Consider the following 21,294-nt stretch of genomic DNA (forward strand, 5'->3'; position numbering starts at 1 on the left):
AGTGAATTCATGTCGTTTGCTCTGATTGATTATTTGTCGCCTTTCGCCTCAAAAAACCCACAACTGACCCTTTGATATTTCATTTGATATTTATGTGGTAAGCTTTGTGTTGGAGGCAGGGAGCGCCTTAGAAAAACAGAAAGGTGGAAATGTATCTCAGCCCGTGTAAAACCTTGTTATTTGGCAGCGTTACAAAGTAACCAGCAAGACTGTGTGTTGGTGTGCGCGCGCGTGTGTGTTTTCTTGGCTTGAGAGGCTGGGTGATATTTGCATTTGCTCCAGTATAGAGAAGCAGTAGTAGACAGTGATGAAGGGCTGGATTTAAAAAAAAAAAAAGGTGGTTAAACTGCAGTTAGACAAAAAGCATTAGAAATCAAATCAAGAGAAGCACATTTTATGCCCTTTCCCCTTTTAAAGATCCATCATCATGGCACAAAACACCCTCTCCACTGACTATATATACATCTATGTTCTGGATTAATGATTTCTGTCACCTTAAAAAGCCATTAAACCATTTCTAGGTGGGCTACCTTTCACTTCCATGCATGTAAATGACCCCTGTAAGTGCAGGAAAAAGGGGGTCCTCTCGTTTGGACGCCCCCTCCTCCTCTCTACAGTTCAGGACGGATGTGGACTGTTTGGGATTTAAAGCCACATAGGAAGGAAGGGGGGATCAGTGGATAGACTAGAGAAACTGGACGAACCCCTGCCAAGAATTTAGTTGCAGGGCAGGCAGGCAGTGATGTGGGTTGTGGAGGATGAAAGCACAGAAAACCAACTTACAGTACCCACCTTTTGTAGCAGCAGGAATAGAGTTAACCCTTCTGTGTAGGCTGGAAAATATCCATAACAATAATGTGCATCGTGTTACGTAGTGGCAGAGTGTTGCAGCTTATATATGATATGTTTTAAAGCCAATAAATGTGCTGATTTATGATCTTATTGGTGGTTGTTTATCCACTTTATCCCAGGCTCAAAGAAATATATCTGAACAGTTTTCTAAAGTAAGATGGTTAGTTGTGCATGAGCAAAAAGCATAAAGTTGTATTTGAAATGTGTCCTAATTTAGCCTTTATTTCTCTCTCTGTTTTCCAGGGAAAGAGCCAAGCTTAGTATGTTATTGGAGAAAATGACTCTGCACTGGCAGCCTCTTCCATGTTAATGTAATGGAAACACGCTTTGGTCACCCCCGGTAGCATCTGAAATGCATCAGCGGAAATATATCAGCAACTCCCATGGCTAATTGTATCAAGCGGTGGTGGCTTGAGTTTGCCAGTGGATGCACTCAAGAGCCGGGTGCCCTGCCATGCCCAGCGCCATGCTAAAGCAACACACTCATAATAACAAGGAGCACTCAGTTCAACCAGTGGGAAAGCTGTGGAAAAAGTTGGTGGAAAATCTATGGTTTGAGCCTCAATTTTGATTTCCCTTTTTTTATTTTGACCTAGATATTCTGCAACGCATCATAGCTCTGCTGCTTTTCCTGCCATCTGCAGCAACTCTGCTCCATTCTTTACTTTCACTCAAGTTGCATTCACTCTGGCTTCGTTTTAACATCAACACCAAGGACGACTGGACTGCTTTTTCTGAGAGGCACATTATCAGCTGGCAAAAATGGATGTTCGAATTTACTGCCGATCTTTCTTGGAGTTGAAAATGTGAGGGTCAGAATGAAGGGACCCCTATGAAGAGGAGGAATAGGTGGAACAGCAGCACTAGATCAAAATGGCCCAAACCAGTTTGCTGCAGGGGAAGCGCTTTTACTGCCGGGAGTGGGTCTTCCATAAGATCCAGCATTGCCTCCAGGAGAAAACCAACAACCTCAGTGGAGTGACCAGCACTCCCAGCAAGCAGCCCCCGCTGACGCCCGGCGGGGGTGCGTCCAACCCTGGCACCCTGACAGCAGGATCCACAAAGTCAGGTAGCTCCTGGGGGGTGTTGCTGGTGGGGGGTCCAGGAAGCGGGAAAACCGCACTGTGCACGGAGCTGTTATGGCCCACCTCGACCCAGGGAACACACCGGGGGCTGCAACAGCAGAGCCTGGCCTTCCACTTCTGCCGAGCAGACGATTCGGACACGCTGTGCGTCGGCGGGTTCATCCGAGGTCTGGTGGCTCAGATCTGCCGCAGCGGGCTGGTGCCGGGATATGAGGAGAAGGTGCGCGACCCAGCTGTGCAGAGCACTTTGCAGCCTGGAGAGTGTGAGAGGAACCCCACAGAGGCTTTCAAGAGGTAAGGGCGAACCAGCACACACACATACACAATACCTTCTTTCTTTTCTTTTTTGCACCTGACCATCAACTACATACCAATGATTTTATCGATTAGAAGAACTTGTGACAGAAGAGGAACTACTCCATGAAGTTATAGCTGATGAGTAGTCAACTGATGCATCATTAATTGAAAGGGATTGTTAAACCTGACAATAAAGCTGCATCCTTTAGAGCACGACAATTTTGGCAGTCTATCGTTTGAGCATGTTATCAATCAAAACAACCTAACAATTATTTCCATAAGTGAGCTTTTGCTGCTTTTGTCAGTTCTATATAATTATTAACTAAATATCTTTAACACTGGATAAAACAAGCATTCTGCAGATCCCACCTCAGGCAGTTTTGACTATTTTCTAACACTGACTGAATGTTAAATTGAAAAAAATAATAACTGAATTGCGAATAAAAACAACAGATTGTTGAAGCCCTGCCTGGAATCTTTTGCAGTATAATTTGTTGGGAATAAAACCCTGCATATTATTTGCTTTCCATGACACATGCTTGTTGTGCAGGTTTATTTTTAACACCTATAATAATAAACTCTCCCCTGGTCTTTCCAGGTAATGTTTGAAATCTAGGAATTTGGTTTGTCTAGAAATGTAAAATGCAAAGCCAGCCCCTCCCCCTCCATACCCTCTCCACCTCCTGACCCTGATGCACCCCTCCCCCTCCTTTTTTTTGACTGCTCACAGTCATCGCATAGCTCCGCCTCAGCAGCCTCTCCACTTATTTGATGTCACAGTTTTGTTGGTTTTCCCCCCTGGTGTGGCATGCTGGGTGGGACTGTCTCCGCTTGGTTTCTGATTCAAGAAAGGTCAGATATTTTTAAGTTGCAGCCGAGCTCAGGTGGCCGGAGACTCATGAGGAAGGAGCTTTGAACTGCGACTGACTCACTGACTGACTGACCCGAGTGACTGCACTGCAGAAAGATGAAGTGCACATGTGAAACTGAAGTACAGTAGGCTTGTGGACTTCCAGCGCCCTGCCCGGGCATGTAACGCGATCAAGATGGACTGTTATTGTAGGCAGAGGCTTTGAAAAGCGCTGCACGTGAGCATGTGTGTATGTGGGTTCCTTGCACGACTTGTCTACACAGTATAGGTCAGGCAGTCTATGCAACACAGGCTGGAATGCAGCACTGAACACACATACTCACGCTTCTTGTCTGGCCATCTGGTGATGCTTATTGCACCATCTCGACATCACACACAGGAGGGAAAAGTAGGTCAAATGTTCAGCAAGGTAAATAATTTTTAAACACTCACCAGAGTCAACAGCACAACCCGCGCTCTTAAAAAACACACACACACACACACTTGTTTCCGAGGAAGTGAGCTCTCCTCTTGTCATCTGCTTGTAATCATGTGGCCTCTACCGATGACTCTGACTTCAGTTTGACCCTCTCAGATAAAAGGCAGGTTATCGTGGGGACATAAACAGAGACTGAACCCAGCTGGGACGGACTTCTCACTTCAGCTCTGCTCTGTGTCACGCTGGATGTCGAGGGCCTTTTTGCAGACAGTCACATTTGCTCATCTTCGCCTCATGAAGCGAGTATCCTGAAACCTCAGGCCCTAAACCTGTTGACAACAAAGACACCACGCTTATCACCAGGGCCTGTTTTGTTTGTGAGCCAAATAAGCACTTTGGTGAATGCCTTATCGCCATCTCAGGTGTAAAGGCGTCCCAAGCACCGTTGTACACAAATAATCTAAACGGCTCCCCTGCTGTTGTAGATGCTATCTGGTTTCAGGAAGCCAAGACTGGTGGCTGAATTTGGCAGTGACATAAAAAAAAAAAAAAAACAGAGCAAGAAATAGAAGGGTGTAAAACTTTATTATTATTCCTAAATTATGACCTCTACTTTACATCAGGAATAAAAATTCACAGAGGGGCGCATACCTTGCCGGGTTCTGGCCTGACTCAATAAAAGTTATACAAGTTTCATTTAGTTAAGGGCCTTGTTTAACACAGATATTTGGGGGCGCTTTTAACCCCCACCCCCCAAAAAAACTTCTCTCCAGCTGTGATTTTAAACGTTAGTTACTGAGTGAATGCAATGAGTGAGGCCCTGTCAAATTCTTCAGCCTAGTCAAAGACAAACAAGTCTGTTTGTTGATAGTAATCACCAGACTTGTGTTAATACATTGAAACTGGTTCAGACACGGGTTTACGTCCAGTCTAGTCTGTGTAACCTGATCATTGCGTTTCCCATCTGTACATCTGCAGCCTCGGCCAACCAGACGTTTAAAATGGACTTTTGTAACTTTCTATCAGTCAATCCCCAGCACATTTGTACATACTGACATACTTTTAACACAATACAGATTTCTGAGTTTCTAAGTATTCAGTGTTAGTAAAGTAAATATTGCTGGATTTTGGATTTTCACTCAGATAAACAACATTTGAAGATGTCACTAAGGCCTATAGGAGCCTGTCCTGGCCATTATCGCCCAAGTGTTTGTTTACTTAATAATTTCACCAACACAGCCAGTTTTACTCACTATTATAAGACCTCGACGCAGATCATAAGCATGTTTTCACAGAGCCTAAGCCTAATGAACAGAAAAATTATACATAATTTCTGCTCAGTTTTATTTATTGAGGATATTTTAACACTTTTGTCACATGTATGTGTACATAGTCTTAAGTATAAGAAGGTTAATGCTCAAAAATAGTTTTCATGACAGGCCTTAAACCATCATTAATGTTACTGTTTTATTGATTTCAGTCATATTGCCCAGTCTTAGAAAAAGTAATGTGCTGCATTAGCAAAGCAGACGCCTGTCGGCAAAGTTCAGTGGCCACAGTTCTCCAGATAAAAGGCAGTTTCACCTTTCAGTTAGCTTTTTTCAGTACAAGCTTGTGTCTTCTTCAGAATAAACTTGACACTTGTGCCGCACTGCTCTGTGCTATCTGGAGGGTTTGACACTTATGCTGCAGTGCAAGAATTTCAATTCTAGACAAAGCAAAAGAACATTCCTCTTGTTTCATTAGTCACCCTCTTCGCTCTATCAAAGGCCACTGCCATGTTTTGACTGGCGTCCTCCAGTTTGAATGAATTTGTGAGTTTTAAACATCCAGTCAGCCTCCTCCCATCCAACATGCCTCACTTTTTCCCTTCTGGACAAAAGAGCTGGGTTCAAATAGGTGGATTTACCCCAGCAGCCGTGTGGGTCAAACTAAAGGCAACAGGTTTTTTTTGCTGATGGGACAAAGCTGCCTTTTAGTTTAGGTGTGACCTTATGTGGATCTGTTGTTGGGCTGTTCTCCACTGAACATGAGTTAGGCTTGAATTGCAGCTGGACACGTTTTTTATTTCTTTGTAAAGGGCACAGGCTTCAGAAATGATAAATGACCGTGGCTTAAATTTGTGAACAAGACTTGAAGTTACTTGGCAGTTTTTTTCATTCCCTCAGCGTGTCGGTGGAAGAAATTGATGCTACAGTTCAAATGTTTTTCTACAAGACGGTTAAAACTGTTGATTTTTTGGCAGCTACATCAAACATCTAACTCTGACTGTTTCTTTGTTCCAACTGACTGTTGATAATAGATAAAGAAGTGACGTAAATCAAAACAGAAGATCATATGATTAGATCTAGTGTGGTAGCCTACTGTGATCATGGCTTTTTAAGTTGTCATTAAAGCATGGCATTACTGGCTTTAAGCAAACTTTTACTAAGTTCTGACAAGTGGATTCCAGTTATTGGATCTTGAAATACAGGAAAATGTGAAGTGCAGACTCGGAGATATAAATAAATATTGTTTGCAGAGATGTATTGACATCTTGTGATCTAGCCTAAATGAGTGAAATCCTCAAATAATGTAACATTTGTAAAAAACAAAACAAAAAAAAAACACTGTCTTCGTTTGGTTTTGAGCACAGTTCAAACTGGGGCACATTTCAGTTGTAAGTAAAACCAAGCAAGACATTTTTTATCGAGCTTTGTGGGATTTTTCCCCCCTTTTGTGTTGACTTTTTGACTGTCGCACATTGGGCGGCCCTGCTTATTGGGGTTAAGGGACGCTAAATGAAAGCAACCTGGTGTCTTTCATGTGGTGCACGGCTGTGGAAAACTTGCTGCAGATTAGGGCCACGTTTTAGAAACCAAAAAAAAAGGAAAAAGCTCCCAGTGTGACGCTCTACGATCAACCCCAGTCGAGCAGATGAGGAGAAACAGCAGTACTGGTGTGCGGCTGCAACGATGACTCAGCAATCTGAGGCCAGCCTCTGTCTCCACACCGCCGGCGGATGCTGTGTTTGTTTATGTGAGGGCTTGTTTGTGTGTGTGTGGACGTGCCTACATGATTGTGTGGGCATACATAACTCATTCATATTATTGTTATCCCACTCAACAAATAAAGCTCATATATGATTGTGCCCTAACTCCTGTAATAGCTCTTAGAGGAAGCAGTGATGCAAGTTAAGAAGGGCCATAACTGGATTATGTAACTTTCTAAATAATAATTTTGTCTATAAATAGTAAATGAAGAAAGAACCTATTATTATACCTCTCTAGAACACCATGTTAAGTCTTGAAATTGCTTGTCTGATCCGACCAATATTATCCAAAACTGAAAATTATACAGTTTAAACTGACAGAAAACTAGATCCAGTAAATATTAGATGTTTTTACATTGTAGGTTACTAATATTATGCCTGATAATATAATAATTATTACTTTAAAAGTCAAGTTAAGTCTCATTCATGAAGGAAAGAAGGGCTCTAACTGAATTTTGTAACTTTGTGAACAATCATTTAGTCTATGAAATATAAGAAAATAGAGGAAAAAACTACCCATCATTAACTATTATTACATTATTACATTTAAACCAACAGAAGAAAGTGGAAAATCCAATGTTTTGGAAAACTAGCACCAGCGAATGTTAGAAGTTTCTGCTTGATAAATTACAAATATTGTGACTAATATCATAATGATACAGTGATTATTAAGCAGCAATTAAAACTAAAATTGTGCAAAGCATGTTTAGTTTTTTATTCTTGGAGAGTTTACCACTTTATTACCTGGCTAATGTGCTTCAGGTCTGTGTGGGTGTGGTTTGATCACATTTTATTGTCAGTGGTTTGGCAACGTAAGCAAACAAACCTACAACTGTCATCACATTTTGATTCAAATATAGCTACACTCTGATTGGTGGACATAAATACTACACTCCAAAGCTGTGAGAAAAGCTATGCAGAAAAAGGAAAAATAAGAAATCCCTCTGGTTCTGACTTTGGCACTTTATTTGTTTATGTCATAGTAAGAGATTGATTGAGAAAATGTTTTTCAGGGCTTCTAATCTAATATTAAAAATAGTTTTCTGACTAGTTGTTTCATCTGTGTATTATCTGTGCCAGACAGCTCACACTGCTCTATTTTGTCACCGGAAATCTGTTGAATTGTGCCAAAGCCAAACACAAAATCCTGTCTTGGCTGGCACTGGACCCCTTGCAGGTTTACCTGTCCGTGTTGAAATCCATGTGAACCCTGTGTGTTCATGTGTTGAGGTTTTTTCCACACAAAGACAGTCGTGTGAGGAGAGCAGAGAGCGGTTCGGAGGTAAACTGTGGCAGGAGTGTCAGCGGGGAGAAGAGGGAGGAGGAGGAGGAGGAGGAGGAGGAGGGGGTTGAAGAGGATGAAATTTCAGATTCCTTTGACAGTATTGGATGGCTGGCCAGGAATGCACACCTCGTCTGGGCTGGGAAGAGCTTGGGGGTTTGGAATAGTTATCCTAGGTATGTGTGCTCCTGGCCAGAGGAGAAGTGTGCTGCATGTTTACACTCTTGCAAATTATTAATAGACTCCATTATAACGGTCAGGAAGTCTGACGGTTGAAGAGGCTGGATTTGAATGTTTCTAGTGAGAATTTTGTCTATATGAATCTCTGGATTTCTAACATTTACAACAAGATGCATTGACTTAAAGTGGCAAGTCAAGAGAGGATCATACTTTTTCTTAGTCTAATGTAATTGAAGGGTGGGGAATGGGTTAGATTTCAAGATGGACAACAGATGCAGCCCTCACCCTCACAAAAACAATGTGATCACTGTGTGTGACCAGTCCCATGACAGGGTATTTAGACCCAACAGCATCATAAGACTTCATCTCAAAGATCATCAGATAAAGACACAAGTTTTAATTATAAGGGCATTAGTGAAGGATGATTATGGGGAACCATTTTGGGGCTTCTGTTTAAAAGAAACTCTTGTTTTTGTTGAAGTCACACAGATTTGGCTTTCACACGTACCTCACTCTCCCTCTGACTGAGCAGTCTTCAGGACATTGTTTCTCAGACAGCTGGAGGCATTTGTCTGCTTCGGTCCAGCACAGAATTGATTGTGCAAATCCATTAAGCCGAGAACAGATTCTAGCATTGTCCAGCATGTTTAAAGAACAGCAGAAACAAGCACTTTTTAAATACTTACAGGAGCATTCGGAAGTGATCGGAGTTTTTTTTTTTTTGCTGATGTGTGATGTCAGTATATGAGGTCATCTGCTGGTGACAGCTTGTGGAAAACACCTGTTTTGACATCAGTGAATGAGGTGTGGCTTGACGGGGAACAAGCTTCAGAGTTTCAGCTTCAGGGCGAGAGAGTGGGACTGGCTATATTAAGACATTTAGTGATGCTGCGGCCAATTTGATACTGTAACTGTGCCAAAAGTTATATATTTTCTGATCACTCTTTTGACATTTCCCTTACACAAGCAGCTGTACAAGAACTCAATAGATAAATAAAACTGTTTGAGATCGAAACAGAAGCCCTTATTTAAAAACTTTTTTCAGGTTTTTGAAAAGCCCACTAAGCCATTCGCAAAAAGCAGTGATGTAGGTTGCCAAAGTTAGCTGTGATACACACGGACAAGGATATTGTATGTAGCAACGTCAGCACCCAGAAACTTCAGGTCAATCGGGAGAAAGTTTTCATACGAGCTTGGGAAAAGATAAATATTAAGATTATGTTTTGCACACACACAGTGAAACAGTGAGCAGTGAATTTAATAGTATTTATTTTATACATACTTTCACCAAAATGTGAATGTTTGGATTTGAATACATAAGGGGCACTACTGCATAGCTATAGAATCATATAATAGAAACCTCCCTAAAATCCAGAAATAAATAAGGAATAAAATGAAAAAGAATACATTTTTCAAAAAAGAGCACAGCAAGGCCAGGAATCTGACAAATTTTGGATTATGACGCGATATATGGATATTTGTTTTGTTCAGGACATTACTATTATTTGCTTGGGACATCAATGTCCATCAAGTAGTTGTTGTGAGGTCTGGACCAGTGACGGACTGACGGAGTGACTGACACACCAAGGGACTGTCATCATCAGCTGCTGGGGCTAAAAACAGAGGAGATAAAATATTCAATGAGAAATTCATCAGAATTGGAACATCATAATTTCCACACTGCAACCAGTTCTAATAAGCCAAAACTACCTGGTTATCAAACCACTCACTGATACTCATGTCAGGGGAGCTCTGAATAAATAGTGCACTTAATAAAAAAATAAAAGACATGTCAGCATGGTTTTAAACTCATTTGTGTCCAAACGCAATGCATTGTTGGAGCTTATTAAGGGGTTTTTAAAACGATGCCCAACTCTCCACTCAGCCGCTGTGAACAAATAATGATAATGGCCATTTCTGTATTTTTGAAAAATACCTAATTTACTGCTGCAAGGTTGACATCCTTAGAGGGTTATCCATCTAATGAAAGGCTCTCAGCACAAATTAATGTAAATACGTCTGTCCGCAGCTTACATAACTGCAGCTCTGCTCCTGTGTGACCGCTCTGCATCAATCCCTTGATTTATAAACACCTCTGAAAAACAAGTTTATTCAACGCGTACCCATTTTGCAAAAATCATAATGAAGCCTTAGATTTGGAGTTTATGTCCAATCAGATAAAACTGGAGTGAGATGATAACAGATTGAGGAGGAAACGAGAGCATATGGCTGATGTAACGGGGAGAATACAATTAAAGTGTCTCAGCCTGGCTGTTCAGAACATTTGCTCTCAGCAGCACTCGCATCAGTCTTATTGTCCACATCAGTGTGATTACTCTGAACAAGATGATTGCAGTAGACTGTAAGAAATGCATAAGGAAGGAATCTGCAGGATAGTTGTCTCTTTCACTTTGGGTGAGCCGGTGCATGAGTCAGCTGTTGTAGTTTAAGTCTGTGGCACTAAGCTCTCCTGACTTTGCAAAGACACTGAGCAGGCTTCCTCCAAATTGACTCAATACTAAAAGAAGAGATGGGGGTGGGGGGGTTCTCCTAATGAAAAAGGCGTCTCCGGTGGAGAGCTTTGTCAGTATCACTCTTTGTGGTTGTCTGTCTGAAGCTGAGAGCTCCACTCACCAGTTGGCCCTCCTTCCATTAATAGAGCCGCGTCAAGGCCAGACATTGTTTGTATACTCTGTTTTCTTGACTTTCTGCTGTATCCTACTGCGTTTGAGTGTGTGAGCGTGGTGGTGTTCGGGTATGTGACATGGATTTCAGGCTCTGCGCCCGCTCTATAAAATGAGCTGTGTAAATTTGTAAGGCGCTGGCCCTGTGCCCAGTGCTGCCCTGTCGGCCCCAGACATCTTCACTAAACGTCACACTGAAAGCTTCACTTTGCACGTCGCGGTGGGAGCGACGGCCGCCACCGCGAACACAACGCGACAGATGGTGAGTGCATTAGAAGCGTCTCACATCCCCCATCTTCCCCTTTTTTTCTCTTCCTAAATAGCAATTGGCATCAACCTGGGCATATGTTGAGGACTTTAGCGAGAAGCAAAATAGTTGGTAGAAAAGTCCAGGAGCACGGTGTGTGGCTGAATCGCTTTTAATTTTCTGGCTCAGGTATGCTGCAGGTTTGTCTGGTAAACTAAATCAGCTTTCCCTGAGCCTATTTTCTCTCCATCTCCAATACCCCGCGGAGTTTTCTTTGTCTGCAGTCCCTGTCTTTTGACTCTTTGACAGGCTGAAAGTAGCTGAATTGTGAGAGAAGAATGTCTCTTTGTTTTGCCCACTTGCTGTCACCGTGGATTTGATTGTCTCAGTGGGCAACATGGCCTCAGACACGGCCATTCACACACACTCACACACGGTCACCCCTGTGGATGGACATTCCTTTTGGCAAGGCTCCCAGATGGCGCTGCAGGTTCTCTGTGGGCCGCAGCCATGATTGACTGTGTTTCTGAAAGGCTGTGCAACATGATGACAGACTGTGAAGGTTGGAGACACTTTGCACTGATTTCCTTCCCGCTGAGGGTTCAAACTGCTTGGAAAAAAAAGTTTTCAATACAAGCTAAAGTTTGTAGAAGCTTTGCAAAAACAGGTTTAACTTCCTGGCATCCACCTGAGGGAAAGCTACAATTTCAAGGTTTTTACATTGTGCTGAAATGACCAGCTGATTAATAGAGGAGCTGAGTGACAAAAACAATCATCATTTTACTTCCAGCTCCTAAAATGTGAGAATTTCTCAATAGGAAGTGAATATTTTTAGGGTTTTGCAGCGCAAAATAAGCTAATTGAACACTTCGCCTTGAGCAATGGGAACTTTTCAGAAGAATTTATCAGCAATATATTATAATATTTTCAGAGCTTTTTATAACATTTAAATAATCAGTTAATAGAAAAAAAATAATTGACAGCTTAATATATTTAAGTAGTCTTTGGTTGCAGCTCTAATTTTATCCGAAAATGGCAATCATTTTGGAAAATGTGTTTCTTATAATTGAGTGACGGATTAAATTTGAAGTGGTTTTTGGTATGATACAGAAGGGATTGGACCTGGTGAAGTGTGATTTCTGAATGCATGAAAAGTAAGCTCTACACTTGAATATTAAGCTTGAAATATGCATGTATCAGTCTTAAAAAGTACTAACCATCAGACCTAACTGACAGTGCAGTTATTCAGTGCAGTTTTCTTCCAAGACTATTGCAACATTTTATTTATGCTGACATATTGTTAATTGTTGCGGTGAGATCAAATGTAATGCAGCTAAAACATAACAATAAATGATGTCAGTATCTTAATTTTGTGGACTTTTGGACTGAAATGTTGGCCTTTAACACTTGCACTTCTCTATAGTAGCCAATGGGAAGTCTCTTCTGTATGTCCCAGTACTTTGGACTGAAAGCACACAGACCTTCACCCTAGCCATTCCTGCCCCCATGTGCTTAAAGATAATGAGCTATGGGTAAAAATGTAAGCCTAAAAAGGTAGATGCTTAACAGAGAATGACTTTGCAGCCACAGGCTTAGTGACAGGCTGCTGAGCATTAAGAGGAAGTCTCATTAAAACAGTATTTTAGTGTTTTATGACAAAGCTTACAACCAATGTCAGTTCCATTAAGGAAGAGTGGTAGTTGAAGGGTCCCATCATCTGGAAGGTGACCGATTTTTATCTGTGCAACAGCTACCCGTGAAAAAGCCTCAGACGCCCTGGAGCTGCCCCTCTCTGTCTTGAATCAGGTTTTCATGTCCATTAATTGATTTACTCAGCCCTCTTTTTAAATGTTTAATTGACCTAGACCCAGATTAAAATGTCACTAATATGAAATCCTCAGATCTTTTATCACGGCCAGTTGAGCTGGAAGTAATTTTATGAGTCTCGGGAAATGACATTTTCCCAAACAGACGTCTTGTGGTTGGCTTCAGACTGTTGGTGGCAGTCACAGTGTAACACAGGTCTCGCCAGAACAAACACAACTCCTCAGAACAGAAAAATGCACTCGTCGGCTATCCAGCTCCAGTGAGCGTTTATCTGTGAAGTTACACATTAGCACTGGAGCAAGTAGATTCCATGACTGGCTTGCACTTCGGCGTTGATAAAAATTTAATGTAGCATTTAAACTGTTAGATTTTTTTTGTGCTCAGATGGGTATTGATGTGATGCTTGATACAGAATGCTATACATCATATTTGCTTTATCGCATGCTGCAGGGCTGCTTCTAATGGGTGTTATTCAAACGTCAATATTTATCTTGCAGGGCGATTTGTCGAGGTTTGCCTCGGACAAAATCTTGCATGTTTAGTTGTCATGATAGTTGCCGAACACATTTCTCTCTGTGTCTTTGATATAATCTCAAGGCTGAACATTTAGCTCTCGGGCAAAGTTTTTTTGTCGAGCAGAAAAGCCCACTGAATTATAAATGACTGTATCTGCTCTGGATGTTTCTGTGAGCTCAAATCATCCGCAGTGGGCCTGTTAATGGATGCAATTTGGTTTGGATGGAGACATATTTAAACGCCTACACTCTCTACCAATTGAGACTGATGAACAGAGAATGGTACGCCTCAAGAAAATCACTCTATGGTTCTGCGGGACTGTGTGTCGTTGTAGTGGCGCTGTTGCACCTCAGATCGCTACATGTGGTGTGCAGTAAAATACTGTCATGCAAAGGTATTGAAACTACACTGAATAAACATCAGATTTCCAATCATATCGGATATTGAAACATGACAGTACAATAAACCAGACATTTTCATGGTGCTTTCTTTAACTATATACGTTTGTACATGTTCTTCTCAATGTGTAAAATACAGTTTTGTTTCCATTAAGAGAAAAAAAAATCTCCAAAAATAAATGATAGTAGCATCAGTATATATATATATATACATTTACTTTTATTAGGTTTTAACAGTAAAGTAAACAATAAACAACAACAAGGGGGATCCATTTCATGGGGAAAATAATCTACAATCTACAAATAATTATACATACATAAACAAATTCATGCGCACCTTTTCATACACATACTCTTGCGCAAGCTATATATATACATATGAATACTTGTATACCTCTATATCTATACATCCATTTACATACATTCTCCATCTAGAGGAATAGAAAACTAGATTGAACTGTAAGAAAATGCGTGTGTGTGATCATTTGCATTTTACATGACCTTTACAAACAAAATGATTAAATGAATCTTGGAATATTATAAGTATAAGGGGAAATATAATACCACAGCATAATTAAAAAGGGTGGAATACAAAACGTGTGATTATAGTGCATCACCTAATGTGATTTAACACTTTGTCTCACCTCTCTTCAAATATACTTTCACTCTGAGTCACTGAAGGGCAGCTGGTGCACCTTTTTATAAAATGTCCCATATAATAGATTGAATAATGTTCTTTTTGTAAACTGATCCGAGGCCATCCTAACCCTGAACAGTTGTTGTATTGGACTGAATTTGAAAGTGTGATATAACCCTGTTCAGAAATACCAACAAACATGGCCCTTGGTGCCCCTGGTATCTCCTGTGTGCAGCCAGCACTTGGAAACAGGGTGACTAAGTATGTGGCCTAATCATCCCTATGACATACCATTTTTGCAGGTTCTTGTTTCTGACCCGAGGATGATTCATCCCTACGAGAACACATAATTACAAAAGCAAGTTGACATTTAACCGTACTGCCAACTGCACTAAGTTTTTTAATGTTTGCTGCCAACCTAGAAAACATATCTGTTTTCACCAGATTACTCAGCACAGAAGAGGCTATATTAAACCTCACATCACTTGGTTGTTATTAAAGTAGAAGCTTGGTTTCTGCTGGCGCCATGTGAGGATGAAAATTAGATACCAACATCAGACATGTTTATTGTGAACAGTAGCCTAATGCTAGCTGGAATCATTGTTTTTGCAGGAAATCTGAATCTAATCAACATCTCTTTCTTCTTCTTCTTCTTCTTCTCCTTCTTCGCTCAGATGTGTCCTCTTGCCTCTCCTGAGTGTGAAGCCTCCGCAGCAGTCTCTCTTCCTACTGGTGGACTCCATTGACGAGGGCTGTCAGCTGGGTGAGGGCGAGCAGAGGTCCGCTCTCGGCTCCCCCAGGACCATCGCAGAGCTCCTGGCCAGTCATCACGAGTTCCTGCCTCCCTGGCTGCTACTCATCTGCTCGGCTCGACGGCAGAATAAGGCCATCACTAAACTCTTCACAGGTAAACAGTCCTGCTTTTCTCGCGAATGAATGGAATCGTTGGTCAGTTAAGGTCATTATTCTGTAAGTGATAGCCAAATAATTGATTTAAGGCATCATATGGCAGCAATGCATCATTGTCAAAATAATTGTAGTACCATTAATCACAACTCAATTGAGCTGATTTGAAGAGACTGTTTGATAGATGAGAGAATATTTGCACCTGTCAGTGCTGCTCCACGCTTGTTTCCTCTCAGCAGCAGCTATTTTTCTGTGTAAATGTGATACATTTCACCTGAAAATGCAGTTACAAACAAAGCCTGCGGCGTCGTTCCCCTTCTGTCCCGGCTGTTTGAATAGCACAGATGCAAAAAGCTTTCTAGAATCACGACATGTCTAAAGAGATTAGGGTCACCATTGCAGACCCCTGTTAGAATTGCAGCACTTCCTTGACGTCCTATGACACTGTACCATACCAGCTGCTATTATCTCCTTGTCAGGCCTGTAGCCTCCTCGCTGGTGATGAGCTGGCATAACATTAATCAGGAACCTGACTGTGTGGGAGGAAGTCTCCTCCGCAGACTCTCACTGCTGTGTGTACCCTCTCTACCTTTCCAAAACCACTGAATGTGGGAGCTTCTCGTGCCCTCGGCTCGCTTCTCAAAGCATTACGTAATATCCCAGCAGTGTAAGCAGTCGTTTCTGTGCTATTTTCCACTCAGGAGATGCATGGAGTCAGGTTCAAGGCTGAGTGAGGTGCATGTTTCTCCCTGTAAATGACTCCCTGATAAGTTTTGAGTCTTGTCCTGGTCTTTATTTTTTTAATTTTTTGTGGATTTAGTCATGTATTATCTTGTTTTATATCTTGTCTAGGGTCAGGACATTCTAAAATAATCTAAAGATAAAATGTGAACAAGTTCCAAAAAGTATTATTTTAAAACTTTACTGGACTTGGTGACAGGCAAAATAAAGTTTGACCAGCATTTATCCTTTGGTGGGCGGTGAATTCGATCGCTGGCATACATTCAGAAGAATACCGTGTTATTCTGCAGGTATGAAGGAACTCAGATGGTGCGTAGGCAAGTTTTAGACCTGCTGACTCTTAACAAATGTTAGTTTAAATTTAAAACAATACAGACAGTGTACCTGTACATTCTCACAATGTCCACTTTGATTGCAGCAGAGTATGAGGGAATTGTTAATTAATTATATACATATGTGGGTGACTCTCTAAAGGCTGAGTCTGACCAAAACACATATATATGCACAACAATATACACAAATTTATTCATTGTTGAATGTAAAATCCCTAAACTATAATAGACCGATATAAATTCTCACATCTCAGATAGTCATTCATGTTGTGAATTGCTGTTTTGATCTAAAAAACAAATGTTTTTAAACTATTTTTTAACAGTTGGCGTAATTGTAGCCCAAATATAACTGTGGACCAGTTGTTCAACAGTGCAGAATAGCAAAAATTATTCCAAAACGTGGGTTGTGGGTCAAATAGTAAGACAATTCATACAAAAAAATATTTAAAGGAGAGTGAATGCATCTCTAAAGAAGGCTGTGTCTATCACTCAGTTGGTCCAGTTAAGTGTAAATACTCACATGGATTAAAGAGCAGAGCTTTTCAGGCTCATGTTCTCTTTTAAAATAGTTATTTGTGTATTGATTAGCTGTAATTTCATGATGCAGTTCAGTGTCACCATTATCAGAGCACCTGTCTCTCATTAGAGTGGCTGTCATGTGTTTACAGCTAACTCAACAATGCAGTTTGAAAGTAAGTGGTAATGATTGGGTGCAGTGTTGGGGATTAAGTGAAATCTTAAGTGTAGGCGTCAGACGGGTGGAAGTGAAGTTTAGATGTGATCGGTGCTGACAGTGGCAGCGAGGGGGGGGTAGCTGGGTTTTTAGGATACCAGAACTCTTTTTGAGTCCTTTGTGGGTGTCATGCATCTAATTCAACAAACCAACTGTGATGCAAGCTGCCCACTTCATAATCGCAGAGACATGCCCACCCACGCTTTCCTCTAACATCAAAGCCTCTACGTAGGTGCCCGTGGTAGATTAGATTCTGGATTGGTATCAGAGTGTAGTATAAAGCATCCTCACAGCAGTTTCCAAAACTTTGAGCCCACAGACAACACAGATGGAGAAGAAGTTTTCTATTTGATTTCCTTTCAGCAGCAATTTGCATTAAATCGTATTTTCTGGTTTATCCTGTGTGGGTGTGTGTGCTGTCTGCTGTGTCTGGCCCGAACCGTAGATTTAAATCGTCAGATTTTATTTGCAGTTGCACATAAAGTTGACAGTGGAGTCACCGGGGGAATATATAGCCGTATATGCCACGGATGTAAATGCTAATGGGAAATTTTTATCTGTAACTTGCTTCAGAGTGTCTCAGGGAGTTCTGTGATTGCCTATTTGCCTTTTCTCCTCTTATGTTGCTCGCTGATGAGCTGTCTGTTCTTTTTGTTTTTGATATGGTTTGAAGGGAATTTCATCTTGGAACAATCTGATAAACAGCAGTTATCTTCTTTCTTTTTTTTCTCTTTTCTTTTAAGACAGGCTCTCATGTCTCTCCCTTTTTACTACCTCTTTGATGGTGGCCAAGCTTTTGTCAAGCTCTTATTCCAATTGCCCGGCAATTGGTTTTTGAAAAACTCTGTTTGAACAGAAGAACATAGACAAACTCGCACATCAGATGTGATGCCCCCAATTGAAAGGAGTGAAGGACATATGTGACACGGCTGTGTTTGTGTGAACAGGCTGTTCTAGATGTAATGCTTCCATTATTGCAGCGTTTCATTGGATCCCATTGAGTTTGTGCATTGAGATGCTCCTGCAGACCTACAATAAGCCTTGGCCTTTTTTCCTCTGCAGATGCTTTTAGCGGCGTCTTTGTTTTGTCTATATTCACTCTTCCACTGGAAATTCTTCTGCTAGACTGACGGATGTAGACATGCAGGCAAACACATTCACCCACTTTCCGTGCCCTCCATTAGCTTGTATTATGAATATATCAGTGCGAATACTCCTTATTCATGCTGCACTGGACCTAAAATAGACCAAAGGACTTCAGAGTATCAAACTGAGGCCAAGTGTCCCCTAAAAATACCCTCCATATTGTTTACAAGTCAGAGATGGCAGTGACCTGCCAAAAAGACTCCACTTTCATGCTCAGTGCAAGGCCAACTCCTATTTTATATGAGTGGCCTATTTTGTCTGGGGTGGAGGTTGTGTGGGTTTCCCAGTATACTCTGGTCTGCGGTGATGGGAACTTTGTGGTTGTGTGAATATAGTGTCGATAAAGCTTGAGGAATGACCTTTAACCAGAAGGTCACGTTGCAGAAAACTTGCTGGACCAGAAGCCTGCTCTGATGCTTTTAAGAGCTCTGAAAGAATTTAGTCTCCTTTTGAAGAGCGAAACTGAAGAGCTCCAGTTGTCTTTGATTTGTGTTTAATTCACTTGAGTCTGACACATACTATCTGCATCAGTTTGAGTGTTGTTGTTTTTTCTAAAAACAGATGCCTTTTTCCCCAGGAGCAATGCTCTGAATTCTTCTTTCCTTGCTCAAATGTTATTCCTTGTGTCTGTCTCAGAGAGGAATGTGCTTTGGGAAGTTTTCAACACCTCTGAGACTGAGCAGGAAGAAGGAGGCATTCTGACTTCTGCAGCAGAATGCCTCGCTCGCATCCGCTCGGCTAAAGCCTCACAAACAAAGACTGTTCTGTTTGTGAGGAGGAGTACAAGAATTTTGCAGAGTATCCTGCTGGCTGACTCACATTATATGATCACTCAGCTTTGATTACGCCTCACTCTCCAAGTATTGTCTTTGAAATGGACTAGAAACGCGGTCTTGAGATGTAAAAAGACACAGGGTCGTACCAAAAGAATGCAAATGTGTAGCTGTGCTGCTCCTTTATGTCCCAAGTGACAGCAGACATATGAAGAGAATCTTGCTTTTTCCTGTGCATATTCCCTCTGTGTGCTGTGCTACTGTAAGGCCATGATAGGGGTAGCGGAGTGGAAACACTTAGGCAGCGATTTTGGTTGGGAGCCGGGGTAGAATCTGTGCCAATTTAACAAGGCCTCCGGCAGAAGGGAGAGCAAGGGAAAGGGGAAAGAGAGGGCGGGGTGGAGGTGGGAGACGGGGGGGGGTTGGGCGTTTAAATAGAAACAGCCTCTCAGACATGTATTTTTTTTTCTAAAGCTCATACCTCAAGCTCTCATCATTTTCTCTTACAAAACTGACAAAGGTGATGCTGTCTCAAAATTGGACAGAACTTACATTGTGTTGACCCAGAAATGCCTCCTATAACTTTTCAAATGATGGATTAGCAGATATTTTATTTTGGGGGGGATTATAAGACTTCTTTTGCATTGCTTTTTCAGAATATTCACTTCACTTATGGTCTCATTAAAATAATAACAGAGTCATTTTAATCGTAATCCCCTCATAGCATTTGATCCAGTCTAGTGTGTGATCTTTTTATCGTGTGGAGGCATCACTGAACTGTAATGGCTACCATCTGCCCAATATTGTTTATGGTGCATGCTTGTCAAAATCACTATTTCTCAAGTAGTTAAGTATGTGTAGGCGCTGTCCTGAGGTTAGCAGAGAGAACTGCATGAGTATCATGAGTTTCTGCAAAGTGCAGAGTTACAGCATATATTCATGAATATTCTCCAAAAATAGAGAAAATGGACTTTTATTGGTGCACGGATTATAACACATCACTGCCCAATAACTTCATACACTGACAAACCTCGACTCTGATATTAATATACTATTAATATTTACTGTGAGCAGAAGTATACCTGTCTATTCATTACATGTATCTTTATATTTTAGAAGAAATAGCCCCTTTTACCACATTGTCATTTTGGCTTCCAGCTAATAAGTCATGTAAGGTAACAGCCATGTTACGGGAATGCGAAAAAATAGCAGAAATTGAGTGGTAGGTTTTGGGATTGACAGCCTTTTATTGCATTTGAGTTGAGCTTCAAATCATCTCATCAATCAGAATCCTTTAGACTCTGTCTGTGAACTATTTAGCGTTTAATTGAGCAGCAAAAGTTACAAACACCTTTTATGTTTTCAAACTAAACTTCAACTATTGATATCCAAAGAACCACAATTCTGGCAGGGTACATCATTCTTCCTCCCTCTCCTGTCATCTCTTCACTGTCAGATATCCAATAGAGGTGTAAAATGGAAAAAATAATTAGATAGATGTACTACCTTAAGAGGAGATAAAAGACTTGATCTGATCCGCTATGGCTTTTTTTACAGACTATCAAAATGTAGCCCTATAGAGGTAAAAGGCACGTGTTAAGATCTGAGATAATCAGCGCGAGCAGTAAAATCTCTCCTCCCGTGTGGAAGCATGTCGTGACTAATCCACGAATGCAGCAGGAGGAAGATGACAATGATACAGCCCAGTTTAAAGGAAACACAAAACAAAACCTCGTGCAAGCTGTACTTGGGATTTTGAGAGAAAAGCCAACATGAGCGAGGGATGAGGAAGGATGGAGAAGGCATGGATTTGTCAACTGCAGTGCCAGTAGTTATAATAATATAGTATCACGGTGCTACTGGAGCCGTGAAAGATAATAACTCCCCTTAAACATCCACATTCCTGCGCTGCAGTGTTAGAGCAGCTTCAATTAGATTGATTTCCACTGTCATAAAATACATTATTATTTTCAGTCCTTTTCAATTTTACTCTCAGTTCCTCCAGTTGGTCACAGGGGGCACTTGGCAGGCATCGGGGGGTGAACCAGCAAGACACTTGGAAAACAGCCACACACATACACACAGAAAACCACACATAAAAGCCCCTCTTAGTTATGAATCACAGCTGTAATTAAGACGGTTATATTCTTGGCTCAGGCTGAGGAATGTTACAGGAGCGTGTGGCCACTTTAAGAAGACACTCATCCTGTGAGGCATTTTGATGCGGGGTTTACTCATTTCCTTTCTTAGATGACACACAAGTTTTCTATTCAAAAGTAATCGGCAGGTCGTCCTCCGTACCACACAGTATATAGATAACTTGTTAGAAATTCCACAG

General features: G+C 41.3%; 1 protein-coding gene across 2 annotated transcripts in view; it reads left to right on the forward strand.

Annotated features, from left to right (window-relative positions):
* The window catches only part of ankrd50 (ankyrin repeat domain 50), a 35,544-nt gene that overhangs the window by 509 nt on the left and 13,741 nt on the right, over positions 1-21,294 (forward strand). For both annotated transcript variants that reach the window (XM_059345632.1, XM_059345633.1), the window contains exons 2-3: positions 1,096-2,231; positions 15,000-15,232. In XM_059345632.1, coding sequence (XP_059201615.1) covers positions 1,726-2,231; positions 15,000-15,232 — 739 coding nt within the window. In that variant the 5' untranslated portion in view covers positions 1,096-1,725. The remainder of the gene's footprint in view (positions 1-1,095; positions 2,232-14,999; positions 15,233-21,294) is intronic.

This window comes from Centropristis striata, chromosome 12 (genome assembly GCF_030273125.1).
Source record: "Centropristis striata isolate RG_2023a ecotype Rhode Island chromosome 12, C.striata_1.0, whole genome shotgun sequence".
NCBI lineage: Eukaryota > Metazoa > Chordata > Actinopteri > Perciformes > Serranidae > Centropristis > Centropristis striata.